The sequence below is a fragment of the Pipra filicauda genome, unplaced genomic scaffold (assembly GCF_003945595.2).
Source record: "Pipra filicauda isolate LSUMZ 115617 unplaced genomic scaffold, ASM394559v2 scaffold13_size5146498_pilon, whole genome shotgun sequence".
Classification (NCBI taxonomy): Eukaryota; Metazoa; Chordata; class Aves; order Passeriformes; family Pipridae; genus Pipra; species Pipra filicauda.
Window position 1 is genome coordinate 5,123,763 of NW_024103874.1, and position 14,421 is coordinate 5,138,183.

Below are 14,421 nucleotides of genomic sequence, written 5' to 3' on the forward strand. Positions count from 1 at the left end.
AAGCTGAAAAGAGATTATCTAGCTGCCATTTCAACACGCTGGTAAATCAAAGTCGATGGAAGCCATATGCTCTGCTGGGAAGCATCCATCTCGTTGCCAGGGAAACATCCTTCCCATTTAAAATGGCAGGCAAAGGCTTGTGAAAACCTGTTTTTAACCCCCTTTTCTCAGGCACGATCCAAGTTCCCCAGCAGCTCCCCCAGGCCTGCGGCATCGTGCTGTACTGCTGCCTGGGAGAGCTGCTGCAGCTTAACCTGGGAACAGAAGGAGATGGTGCCTCTCCATGAGGTCCAGAGGAAATCAGATCCAGCCTGACAACAATGAGACCCTGCCTGCAATTCCCAGCTCACTCTCAACCCCTGGAAAATACAGGGGATTGATCACCTGCCTGGGTCACATCAAGCAGTTCCACTCAGGCATACAGAGATGTGCCCAGCTGTGGGGCAAGACGCTGCTACAGCAAGGGAATAACCAACAGCAGGACCATGGCCCGGGTTCCTGCTGCTCAAACACAGCCTCCTGCAAAGCAGCAGGTACCACCCGACTTCTTACAAGCAGTGAGCGTGGATCTGACCTTGGGAATTACAGCAATCCGCAGCCAGGACTGCAGGCTCCCAGAAACCACAATAAACCAGCAGGATAAAGCAGCTGGTTGGAGTCTGCAGCTGGCCCTGGGTCTCCTGCTCTGCATCTGCATCTGCACCTCCTCCTTGCTCCCTCTGAGCCAAAGGTACAGTCCTTGCTCTTGAAGGCTGGTTTGCCAAGGTCTCTGCCAGCTGAGGGAGGAGGAGGAAGTGGGGGTGTGGGAAGGGGCACTCCCAGAGCAAAATCTGTAATTGGGCATCACAGAAATCACAGCTGCAACCACTCTTCAGCCTATTAACACTAATGAATTCGCATGGGATTTTGTTTTGAACAGAAGACATAAACCAGTGATCACATGGGTACTGGGACAAAGCTGGACATCCTCTTGTGAAGATGTTACTTCTCTTTGTTTACCTAAAACCTCAGCTTCTTGTGATTTTTTTTTCATGAATCACAGAATGGTTTGGGTCAGAAGGGATCTTAAAGATCATCTCATTCCAACCCTCCTGCCATCAGTAGAAATGCCACTCACTAGACCAGGTTGCTCCAAGCTCCTTCCAACCTGGCCTTGAACGCTTCCAGCCCTCCCCTCTTTTTTTTTTTAAACTCTTCTTATTTATTGTAAATCCCACAAGCAGATAAAGCCAAAATCAGCATTTTCTATTCTGATAAGTAACTGTGCTTTAACAACCTTTATAATGGAGATCAGAGACAATATTTAATAATTCAAAGCTTAGGAAGGCCTGATGGGACAAGGATACATGCTGTCTGTATGGGAAATGGTTATTGCAGCTGGAGGAGGGAGAGGCTAGGGTTACAGTCTGGGGAGCAGGGATGCTGGATTTCATGCTGCAGGCATCCTGTGTCACTGAATTCCTCCCTACCTCAGCTCCCAAACTGGAAAAGAAGGTAATGATTCCCCCCTGCACGGGGGGGCACAGCTGAGGAGTAGTTCAAGGCATGCCCATGGCACTCAGCAAACAACAAATCCTTCTGGACTAGAACAAACCCTGGCACAAAACCACTGCAAAGCACACCAGCAACCAAGGCTCAGATGGACCAGAGCCAACACAGCGTCTTAAATGACAGCACAAAGCCACCCGGGAGCAGGCAGGAGCAGCGTCCTCCAGCACGTGACACCAGGGCATGCCCAGCACCAGAGTCAAGGTGTTCGTCCTCCCCCGTGTAACAGCTCAGGGCAGTTGCAACAGTCCCAAATCCCGTTCCCGGACGGTGGTTTGGCTCCTGACCCAGCGGCAGCAGCCGGTGCGGAGCCCGCGAGCAGACGCCGCAGCACGAATTCCCCATCAGGGCATCCTGCTCCTGCCAGAGCTGGGAAGGAGTCACCTTCACTCGGTGGCATCGGAGCCAAATCTCCGCGGCGACTCGTCAGCCGGCTCCCAGATACGCTCGGGCTGTCTGGGAATTATGTCACCGGGCACTCTAAGTACCAAATGGCCCTTTTATGATCCCGCACGCTCCCTCCCACCTCCTCCTTGGCTCGGAGCCTCGCGAGTGGTCTGTGCCGTGCGCTGAGGACACCGACAGCGACAAAAAGCAATGAATGGATAATAGCCAGGTAGTATTTGGAGTTACAGCATCATCAGCCTGCTGCTAAACCAGAGCAGGAGCAGCTCTCCATCCTGGTTGTGTAACCCGGCCTCACAGGACATTCCCTATAATTAGAGGGCCTTTCCCTGCAGTCCCACGGGGGCCATATTCTGAATTCATGAAGGGATGCTCAGAGCTGAGCTTCCTCTCTAGCACATTTTTTCAGTCTTCCCTAGAAACAGCAAAGAGCAAGAGGAAGCAGGAAGGAGGAGAAAAAAAAAAAGTTTAATTAATCTCCATTTAATTCCTGCTGCCTGTTAGCAAATGGAATGTAAGTGAGCAACCCCATCAGGTCTGTGCTTACCTCCCTGGGTTCTACCAGCCCCCTGTGTTACCCAGGTGGGGTTCCCATCCCACTGGCCCACTGCAGCCAGAAAGGGAAGGCTGTCACAGGTCAGGTTTGGCTCTGGCCACTTTTCCCAATACATCCCACAGGGATGTGGCAGCAGACTAAAGAGTTGCAGATGGGGAGGCAATTCATGAGCTTCATTAGTTTCTCTGGGGTTTTTAACAGCCATCGGCTCCCATGTGGGGAAGAGCCAGAAGAGGAGGGCTAGGGAGAACTGAACTCCCTTTGGAGGTTCAGCCTGTTTCTCTACGGTGGGCTGGGATTTGGGCAGGTACTCTCTGCCAAGCACACACCCACAGCAGGCTGTTTGCTCTGCAGAGCATTTGCAAAGAGGGGCAGCAAAAAAGGCAAGTTCGATGGAGGTGCTCCCCAAGTTCTTGCACATGGATGGGTCAAGTCCAGGCAATGTTAAGCCCTGAAGGACTAGCAGGTCTCCTAGATCTGGCTTTTCCAAAACACAGGGTGAAGATCTGAAGTTGGGATATGTCTCACCCACTTCTAGATGTCTACAGTAAAACAGTCCCATTCATTTCCCTTATTCAGAGACACTCATTACCTTTCCCTATACTCAAAACCTCAAATCATTCCCTCCATCCTAAGGCTGGTTAAACCTTCACCAACTTAAGTTTCAGATCTACCTGGTGTTAAACCTGACAGAGGGCAGGTTTAGATTAGATATTTCAAAGAAATCCTTCCCTGTGAGGGTGGGGAGGCCCTGGCACAGGCTGCCCAGAGAAGCTGTGGCTGCCCCGTCCCGGGAAATGTTTAAAGCCAGGTTGGACAGAGCTTGGAGCAACCTGGGCTAGTGGAAGGTGTCCCTTTCCATGGAAGGGAGGGTGGAATGAGATGAGGTTTAAGGTCCCTTCCAACCCAATTCTACGATTCTGTTTATCACAGACTTAGATGGGAGATCTACTGATTCCCAGACTAACCCTCAGCAGCTCACTCTGTGCCATTTAGCATGACTCAAGATGCTCCCACCACCCACAGGGAGTGCAGGAGGGGCAGCTCAGAGAAGGTTTCAAATTATATCTGATTTCTGCTGCATAAAAGAAAAACATCAGCAGCAACAAAAGGTCAGTGCAGAAATTCTTCCTACCCCTCATTAGCTGATATGATTAGCGAGAAGCTGCTAATTAGGGGTAGCATTAAAAACATTTAGATGTTTAAAGACAAAAATGTGGAGAAGAAAAATTCAATGCAAAATTCTCATAAATTACAAAGAGCTCAGGAAATTCCCTTTCTCTTTAGGTCTATTTCCTTCCTTACAGGAATAGCCATAACTAAGAAAAAGACAACCACAGTGATGTGCATCCACTACCCACAAGAACCAAACCACGAGGTCACATTAACCAAGTTTCTCTAATGCTGATACAGATTAAATGCTTCATTCCCTCAGGCTGTGGAAACAGAGCCCTCATGAAGTGCCAGCAATTGAGTTCAAGACATAATGACATGAGGACTTGTCCCTCTGGCTCAGGGTGATGCTTAATTGGGTGTGAAGTCAGCTTTTGGATGCACGTTGCCATCAGCACACTGGCTTCTCTGCAGCTCCCCAGAGAGGTGCTATGTGACGGGCTCTCCTTCACCCCCAAATTCACATGCAGCAAGGCAGCTTTCTGCAAGGCCACCACACAACCATGCCTGTGAAAAGGCCCATCCTGGGAAAAATGACACAACGAAATTCCTGCAAACCTGGCAGCTCCAGCACTGGCAGTGTCTCCGAGGAGCCCCTCCACATTTGCCCTGCTCTAATACCAACAGGGAATTACAACCACTCAATATCTCACCTCTCCTAAGTAAGAAAAACCACAATGAGCAAAAACCCAACAGCATCAGCAAATCAACCTCTGGGGAGAAAAGAAGTTACAAATCACACCTACCCCTCCATCATGAGCCACTGTAGAGCAAGAGATGCTCCTGGACAGGGACACCCAGCCCTCTGCATCCCTATGAGCTGTCCCAGCAGCTGTAACACCCTGAGGTGGACAAATGTCCCATGCAAGCTCCTACCCATGCTCGAAATGGCCATGCTCCTTCAGCCAGGAGAGACGGGATCAGCAGCACGAACCTTCCAAGTGATGGATCCAGTTTGAGGGTTGGTTTTGCTGCTCATTCAAGCCAGGAGTCTTTATATAGAGTCAGGGCAGGATCCAAAAGCGGAAGAGAGACACCCACTCCTGGGGAGTGTAACACACACACTGAAATAAATAGCTCCCTGCCTAAGGAGATGACTCAGGAATCTCACTAGTCCTCAAAGCACGAATTATTGCTAATAAACCCCAGAAAACTTGGAGGAAGGCCCAGCAAGGGGTTAACTGGACACGACGTGGCATTTCCAGCCTTGCCAGACATGGAGGAAGAGGAAGGATGAGTAACCACAGAAAAAAAACAATGTCCAACACTGATGCAATGGGCACACCACCCTAAGCCCTTCCTGCAGTCTACCAGCCTCAAGACCAATGAGTTGACCTCGTTATTGGGGAGAGCTTTTGTTTTTCACTGCCCCATGTGGAAGCACTCGGGCTTAACCACCATATGGCTTGGAGTGGCAGGAGGCAACACAGCCTCACTCCCTGTTTGTCCAGCTATAATATACAGATATTTATATTTACCTCTTTTGCTCCCCTCTTGAGTGAAAGATGGAGTGCTCTTACATCCCTTATTACATTCTTCAGATCAGGTAACGAACCTCCCAGCAAGCATAAACTCAATTAATGGCCACTTTGAGACTCTGAGTTGTGCAAAAGCCCATAAACATGCAGGAGAAAGTCTCCCAGTGCTGTCATTTTGCTGCCACATATAACACTCGAACGGGAGAAAGTCAATAAGACCCATGCACAGCCCTCTACGTGCTGCATCTGTAATGAACAGTGAGATCACAGCAAACTGCCCCGCTGTGGGTGATCCATGTCCCTGGGAAGATGTGCCACCCTCATCCTCCCAGCCCAACAGGAGGGAGGATGCCCTCCCAGGGAGGAGCCCTCCCAGATCTCAGGTCTGCTGAGATCTTCAGACCGTGGGATTTCCCACTGAGATGAGCTGCCCCATGTCCCTGGCAGTCTGCTGTAGCCAAAGCCAACCCCAGCTTCCTCTGCAAACCCAAGGAGCATGAATAGAAACCAACCCACCAATTCAAAAGCAAATAAGATGACAGGAAATACTGTTAAAAAGAAAAGTGGAGCAAAGATAACATTTACCAGCAGTGCCCCAACTACTTTATGCCTTTCATCTGTCTTGACTGTTCAATACACCAAGTCTTAAAGCATGGACTGGTTCTCTTTGACTTGATGCACAAAACAGAGGCTTGTAGACTTCTACTTCCATTAGGGGTGCTTGCACACTGATGTAATATTAACGGAGTACTATTTTCTTCTTTCTATTTATTTTAACTATTCTTTGACTGAATTTTTTCTTTTGCACCCCATATTAATTTTTCCCATCACATCAAACCAAAGCTGCAAGAAACACACACAGCAGGTACCCAGACACTCACACAAGAGACAGAAGAGGGGTATGTACACGAGTCACCTTTGAGTCAGGATTTCTGCTAGCTAATTTTTTTTTCCCTGGGTATCATCATAACTTCATAGAGAGTGACAGCCCAGCTGTGGAAGCTGTGTTAGGATCGCCTGCCCTGCTGTGCTCATCCACTGCAGTGCGTGACAGCAGCTCCGCTGCCACCCCAGCCATATTTTGCTGTGACACTGTCACCTCCCCAGGCTGGCAGAGCTCTAAATGAGAAAGCAGGACTTCCAGGCAGATCAGTGTTTGTTTACAAATGAGGAGTTTGTGAATCTCTGGGAAAGACCCTCCAGAAGGCAAAATCTCTGCCTCTTTCAATTCCGTCCTGAAGAGACCAAGCACCAGCCACGATGGATTGCCCGGATCCTCAGACAGAAAGAAGTTGCCTCCTAACTCAGTCATTCCCTCTGCCTGTCCTCTTGTTTCTTTTCCCTGTCCTACCCTCCCACAGGAGGTATTAAAAAAGGAGGATCTCTGAATGGGGACTGACCACCGGGTGCTCCCCTCCAAGAGCCAAAACACAACTGGAGCTGCTTAGGAACTACAGTAAGTATTAGCAAGGCTTGATTACTTTCTGATTTCCCCTGAGTCTTGGGTTGCAGGTCTACAAGACCTGACCAGGGTTTGCTACAATGGTTCCTTTCTCAAAACCACTTCTCAAATGTGGCTGAGTAAATGTGGATGTCAGATCCTGGTCATCCCATTTCAGTGTGGATCAGCCTCATCTCTCACCTTGACCTTACCTGGCGAGGAATCTACAGTGTAGTTCTGGCTCTGAACACCCCAGTTCCTACTGGGGCTGGAGGAAGGAGGTGGGAGATGCCTCAACTCACTCCAATTTTCAGTTGGAAATCATGCCAGGCTCTGTCTTCTGTCCTCCTTGTCTGGACTCATCCCAACCAACTCTCCCCTAAGGTGTGCAAGGGAACTTAGGCTCCCTCTGCCATCAGCAGAGACCATTGGGCACCTCCAGAAGGCAAACCTGCCCACATTATCCTGCACTGAGTCTCTTATGGGATTTCCATAGGATTTTTAAAGGAATCCAGCTTGTATCTGAGCATCACCAAATTCAAGCTGAAAGCTCACTCCACCTGAAATGACTGGACGTTTTAAGTCCCCAAACAAACCAAGTGACTGCTCAGTCACAGCACTTGCAAAGCCAAGGCTGCTGCTGCACCCAACAGCCCCAGCGACTCTGATGGAGCTTTAAATCACCTCCCTAGAGCAGCAAGAGCAAGTGGTGAGAAGATTTCAGAAGTGTTCTTGCTTCTCACGCCTTGGAAAAGGCTGTCCTTTGACATCTGATCCACTAAAAAAAGTCACTGGATGGATGTTTACCAACACCAAAGCTTTCCACACATCTAAAAAGTACATTAAGAGGCTGGAGTGATGCCCAAGAGAGACCAGAGAGTTCTTGAGGAATGCTCTGCACTCCCTTAGTTATTGACAGGTAGACTGTCAAGAAGCCCCGGGGCTGTAATAAAGCAGCTCTCACCATCCCAGCCGGTGCCTTGGGAGAGATGCTCCCCATCAAACACTGTGAGTAATTGTTTCAGTGCTTTAGAATAATTGCACATGACGCCCCCAAAACACCTCCACTGTAAGTGTCACAGGAGGCTGCATTTGCAGTTTACCCAGGAGAAGGCCAGGAGAACCAAGTGGGGAGCTGAGGTCACAGCAGACGAGCTGAACAAGTCAGATCAAGTGTCACACAACTTGTTTTTACTGGAGAAAATTTACATTTTTCTTTCAATATGGGTAGATGGGCACATCCACCAAGGGGCCACACTTAAATACCTACTCCTGCAGTCCAAGTGGGGCCATCTTTTGCCAGAGGTGACTGTCAGAATAGCCTAAGTTTTTTTTTTTATCTTGCAACCTGATTAGGAGCCATTTAAATGTACAGTGGTGAAGGACCCAACTGCACCAGCCAAACCACTGTGTTCACTGTCCTTCTGCACTACCTGGTTTTGCTGTCATGTGCTCACTAGTCAGATCAGCTTTCATCACAGGTCCCATCTAAAAACATTCAGGACACTCAGTTTAGACCACCACAACAATCTGGTTTTGCAACGTGGTTCCTTTTGAACCATTATTGCATTAAATATTGGACAAATATTGCATTATTCTGAAGCAATGTGTGGTGCTGGAGACTGCTCTGATGCACTGGGAACGGAGACCTCACACCAACAGGGACAGGCCACAGACAAAGTTTAATCCTTTGTAGGAGTCACTCCCCACCTTTCTCAGCTCTCCTCTATCTGTTCCACAGGACATCACATAGCAGGAAAAAGGACTGACACATCTCCCCATCACCACAACCTAAAGAGGAATCTGTTCCTCAAGAACTAAGAAACCAGCTAAGCATTTGGGCTGCCTTAACAGGGATTATGAAGGGCTAAGTGTTTGCTACTTAAATCCCGTAAGTCAAACACTAAACTCAGGTGTTTTTATTGTTGTAAGCACCATTGGTGCCTAACTGACAGGCAAACCCTCTGCCCTGCCAAAGGAACCACAATTTCTTACCCTACTGATGTCCCTTCTGCTACAATGCCAAAAAAATCAAGAAACCTGATTTTTGCTAACTGCATCTCTCAGCGGTGCCCATCTTCCCTTTAGTATATTATTTAGGGCTTGCTTTCTGGGTTATTTCCTCTTATAATAAATAATAAATTGAGCCGTAGCAAGACTCATCTGGTTGAGTGAGGTTTGTGCAGCACCAAAAGGAGGTCACCCAGGGGATCAGCTTGTTTTTCATTTCCTTAATGTCAGTGTGGGGTGAGTGTGACGCCTGGAACGTGACACATTAGAGCGACTGAAATCAGGTTGCTCCCACCAAGCTCTGACTAAGCTGGGGAGGAGCTCGTGAGGCTTCACACCGTGAAGGTCCCCCTGGCCCCTCAGGAGGACACAACCACTCGGCTGAGGGCACCAGCCCTGCAGGTCAAAGCCCAGCACACCCATGAAGCTCAGCACCGGTGGGAGATCTGTGCTGGCTCCTTCACCCCAAGTACTCAACTAAGAGGTGGGAAGGAGAATCCAGGAGGTCCCTGTATGTCACTGGAGGATGGGCTGAGTTTGGTGGCATTGTATCTGCCTGCAATAACACTGGGGGTGAGGGCTTGCCATGAACCACCCCACTCCTCAGAGTTTGGGGATGGGTATTTGAGACTGTCAAACTACATTTACCCCAAAATTCTGATGTGAGAGGTTATCTGGGAACGGATCTGTGTGAAATAACCACGTTCTCATCAGACCCCGAGGAGAGGAAGGAGTAACAAAAGAGGCCACACCTGCACTGAGAAACCCTGGACCTCCAGGGAAGCAACTGCATCCACTCCCCATGCTCCCACCGTGCCAGCTGTGGCCATGCCAGGATGCAGCATGGGCAGGAGACTCTCTAAAGAGAGAGGTGGCTTGTGACAGGGTTAAAAGGGAAGAACAAATGGGATGGGGATGGTACAAGGAAATTTTAAGAGAATTAGACAGAGAGGAAATGTTCTTCCTTATTATAATTTAAGTCCGTGCACTTGCTTAATTAATTGAATGTATGGTGCACAGTATGCAGATAAAAAATGCACCCAAACTATTTTTAACACAGTTAAAAAGGCGCATTAGGGTTCTAAATTCTAAATAGGAAATGCAAGAATTATGTTGGTTCCTGAGGACACAGTTTTAAAAGTGCCTGAATCCAGGATGTTTTCTTGCCACTGCCCCAAATCCAGGCCCCTCCTCTTCAGAGGCCAAGTATGAGCAGCTCACCCACAGATCAGCAAATGGGCTTCCAGACACATCAGGCTATGGAGGTGCCCACTGCAAGTACCTTGCTTAGACTGGCCCAGAACACAGTGGTCCCTCCTGAAATAAAATCACTTTCAAGTATTGCAGCCCTTCCAACTCAGCACCTCTGAGCACAGGACAGGTTACAGTAACCAAGGTAAAAGGGATAGAAGGAGGAAAAAAACACTTAGATTATTCAAAGAAATAAAATCAAAAAATTTTGGAAGCCAGCTGCTTCCTTGTGCACAAAACTGCCTCAAGATCCGAGTGCTGCTGCATCCCTCAAAAATCCTGATCTGCTATTTAGACACAGCTCAACTTTTCAAGTTTCAGCTCAGCCTTGAACAGAATGAGGCCACGTGCTGCATCGTTAAGGATCTGCCAGAAAAAAAAAAGGGTGGGGAGAGGAATAAAAAAGAAAGATGATGAAAGAAATACCGGAATACCGAGAGATGATGGATAGGGGAACCAGAGTCCACCTCCAGCCACACTCAAAAATGGGGCCCACCAGGCTCAGCTGTCCATGGGGCAATGCAAAATATATAATACATATGATCTGTATACACACAGCTCCCATGAGCAGGTCACCCAGTTGTGTCAGTGTAGGAAGAGCTATTAAGTATAAAAATGCATCCTAACACAAAAATATAAAACTGTGCTTTTGCTCACAGCACTTTTAGAGAGGTAACATTTGAGATGAGACCACATTAATGAGTTGGAGTTGGGGGTGAGGAGGGAAATGGGGGAGTTCCCCTGGTTTGAATCTTCTTGGTTCCTTATGCATGAAATGGTGTGGAAGGGAATGAGCGACAACAGAAAGAGGTGGGGGAATGAAATCAGATGGATTGGATCTGGGATGCAGCATTGGAAATAAATGCAACCTGCACGGGTATCTCAAGGCAGAGCATCGATCACTTGGTGCAGAACCTACCTGGGAAATGGGCCTCTGCAGACAGGCATTTGTCAGAGGTACTGACCCAGAGGCACCTCTCATATTTGTTAAAGCATCTCCATGCTGGGAGAGTCCCTACAGTTTGTGTTCTGGCATTGGGTGCAGGGAGCAGCACAGTGGCCTCGGAGCAGCTCCACACCAAGAAATGCAGCTGGGTCTATAAGCATCTCTACAAGCTAAAAACCCAGCTTTGCAGGGTCACAAACTCATTCACACTGGAAATAGCTCCTAAAGCTTCCTGCAAGAAAGTCCCTGTGAGTAGCAGGAGCAGAGAAATAGGGGTGCTGGCAGGTGGGGTCGGGGTGGGGGTCTGACTGAGCCCAAGACAGTAGCAGAACAAGGCACCCTCATCCACAGTCTTTTTCAGGACTCCCATTCCTGCAGCATGGGAGCTAAAGGTGCTTTTGTGCTCAAGGCTTTGGCACAAAATGGGGTTTGGGGCAGGAGGAGACAGAATGACCCCAATAGCACAGGTAGGGCACTGCACCGGCCATTGGGACATCTGGATGGTTCCAGCTCTTCCATACAAACTTTATGACCTTGAGCCAGTCTCATCATCCTCCCATATCTTCAAATATGCAGCAACTAAGCTTTTTATCTGTCCTGTCTGGCTGGCTTAGAGACTTCCAGTTACAGAAACCCAGGAAAGCCCCTCCCTGCCCCATTCCAACACTCACAGACCTGACACAGGCCATGCCGGACTCACCCGGGCAGCAAAGGCTGATAACTGGTGCATGAGCTTATCCTGGGGACTTTGTATGAAGTTTACCAAATCCTTCAGCTCTTTAAATAACAAAACAGAAACTGCCAAGGCTAAACCTATCGTATGTACAGTTCAGAAGACTGGAATTCATATAACTTCCCAATACACCATAAAAAAAATAATGATATCACCAATGCTTCACAGACGTTGGGGCAATTCCCACTCCAGCCCTGAATTCGGACTTTCTTTCCCAGCATGTGCATGGGTGGGGATGGTTTTCAATGGCTCCATGTGTTGTCACAGCAGACTCAAGTAGAGTCACGAGCCCAGAAGAAACACAGCTGCTTGGGCTGGGAGAACCAATGGGCACCCCAGCTTGGCACTGGGAACAGATCTGTTTGGGGTAACCCTGCTCCTGCCCTGGGAGCACTCCTGGCTGCCCAAGCAAATGCCACCTCAGAGAGCCAAACAGGTCAGAAGTTAAGATACAGTAGCTGAAGAAGCCAAAGTTGTTTATAAAGCTCTTACAGTCAGGGCTACCCCTGCTGCTTGTCATTTGGCTTTCAGCCCCTTCCATCTCTATCACTGCCACCCCCGTGTCCCAAGCTGGGCTCTCACCTGTGTTTCACAGTGTACAGTGCACGTTGCACGACATCCCCATCCCTGGCACACGCACAGGGAAGCTCCCAGCTCACAGCGTGGATGCTCGGCCCCTCCACACAATTCTGGAAGGTTTTGTGACACAAACCACCTACAACTCCAGAGGATGGCCAGAAGCACAAAGGATGCTCAGGGTGCCCAGGACTGGACTCATCATAGCTGCAACTGAGCTCCACAGATGCTCTCTCTTCTCCTCTCCTGTTTCCCTTGGGGCACAAGATCCCCCAAGGACCCGAACTTGCAGCAGTGCAAGGAAAAGCTTCCCTTTCCACCCAGCCAGGATCTCACCTCTCCGACCAGTCCCACTAACACCTCCCTGGAAGCCTCAATGTACAATGTACAAAATGGCTGAGGACCAGAAAGCACATCCCAACTCCTTATCTCACAATAGCATAACACCAAAAGGATGGCAGGGGGGGAAAAAACAGAAAAGGCCCCAAAAATCCTCCTGCCGGGGCTGACAGAGGCCCTGGTCATGATGAAAAACACAGAAACAAAAAAAAACCAAACCAACCATTGACACCAAGGGCATGAGCACTCCAACCTGAGCCCAGGCCTGCAGAAGAGCCTGGTGGGACTGTGGAAAGTCCCAGAGGGAAGGGAGTTGCAGTAACACAGCGATTTATCTTGACCCTTTGCAGTCCTGGGAACAACGGGAAGTCATCTGCTCTCCTATGCAGCAATGCCTCAGAGATGGGCATCCTTCTGCCAAAGGAGGGTCAACTGGGCCATTTCTGCCTAAAACCCGGTGCCGGGGGGGAGATGTGCACCCAGGGATGCTCCTTTGTTTACCGCTCGGCTCTGTGCAGGCAGGGAGCCCCAGACACTGATTAGCATTTCTTTCTAGACACATCTCCAATTCAGCCGCTTCCCACGGAGGGACAAGAAATACCTCCAGAACCCTGAGCAAAGCCCCAGAACCAAACCCATCCCCAAACCCTCCTCAGCCACCCAACATGCAAAGATGGGGCCGGGGAGGGGAAAGGATGCTGGGGGGGGGGGGAGGGAGGAGAGACAGTGCCTGAGCAGAGCTTTTTGTTCCTCTGCTCTCAGCATTGCTATGGTGATTTCAAGCAAGACGGAGGAACAGTCGCTACCCGTCACTCCCGCTGCTCCAGCCCCCTGCACCGACCGCATGAGCAGCCCCTTCCCCCGCAAGCAGGAGCGGGCAGGGGGAACAGGGTGCATCGCACCTTTCCGAGGAGCCAGCTCTGCAGGGGCAGCTTCTCCCCCCACCCCCCTTCCCTCATGGAGATCGCCGCCTCCCGCCCCGTCCCCGGGCACCGCCTGGGCTGGGGCGAGGGATGCAGGATGCGGGATGAGGGATGCGGGATGCAGCGGCGGCCCGGTCCGGCAGCCCGACTGCTCTGGAGGGGGGGAGAGGCTCAGCCTCCGCCCCCCGCAGCATCCCCCGGGGCTCCCCAGCCAGCCCTGGCACCCGGCATCCCCTCCCCGCACCCGCTCTGCAGCTGGAGCATCCTCCCTCCTCGGCGCATTTAGGGGGCTGGGAGGGGTGGAGGAGGGCAGACCGAGCAGAGGGGGAGTCTCTGCCGTCAGGTTTGCCCCCCACCCTTTTTTACTCACACGTATGCGTGGTAAATGAAAGCCCATCCCCGCGGTCTCTCCAGCACATTGTAGAGGAAATTCTGCAGCTTGCGGTAAAAAGCATTCCTTTTGGGGGGCTTCCCGCTGCCCGAGACCCCGGAGCGGGGCTTGCTGAGGATGCTGCCCCGCTTGGAGCTCTCGGAGCCGGCGATGAGCAGCGCTCCGTCCCGGCTGGAGTCCGGGGCGCCCGGGTCCAGCCCCACGAAGCCCACCTTGAGCTTCTTCTCCGCGGCGGGGCCCGGGTAGACGCCTCCGTTGCGGGATTTCTGCACCATGGTGGCGGCGGGGGGGAGGGCGGCGGGGCCGGGGGCGGCGGGGGGCTCCGGCGGGGGGCTCCGCCCGCGCTCCCCGCCGCTGCTCCGCGCCCGGCGCAGCCGAAGCCGCAGGAGCCGCTGCAATCGGCTCCGCCAGCGCCGCCCCGCCGCCGCCCGCCCCCTTAACCCTTGGCATCCCCCGCCGGCGGCAGCACCTCGCGCTTCCCCCCCCCCCTCCCCGCCTCCCAACTCCCCAGAAACCCGGGTTTGCCACCTGGGTTTTCCCCTCCCCAGCCAAAAGAAGAAAAAGCGGCTCCGGCCGTTCCCCACCAAGAAAATCAGGATCTGGCATTGTTCCCCCAAATGCGTTGTTTCCCCCTCCAGCATCCCCCTCTCA

General features: G+C 50.9%; 1 protein-coding gene across 14 annotated transcripts in view; it reads right to left on the bottom strand.

Annotated features, from left to right (window-relative positions):
• KCNQ2 (potassium voltage-gated channel subfamily Q member 2) overlaps positions 1 to 14,123 on the bottom strand; it is a 67,826-nt gene extending 53,703 nt beyond the window's left edge. For all 14 annotated transcript variants that reach the window (XM_039378543.1, XM_027710492.2, XM_039378540.1 and 11 more), the window contains exon 1: positions 13,750 to 14,123. In XM_039378543.1, the coding sequence (XP_039234477.1) occupies positions 13,750 to 14,045 (296 nt within the window). In that variant the 5' untranslated portion in view covers positions 14,046 to 14,123. The remainder of the gene's footprint in view (positions 1 to 13,749) is intronic.
• Positions 14,124 to 14,421: the final 298 nt, after the last annotated feature.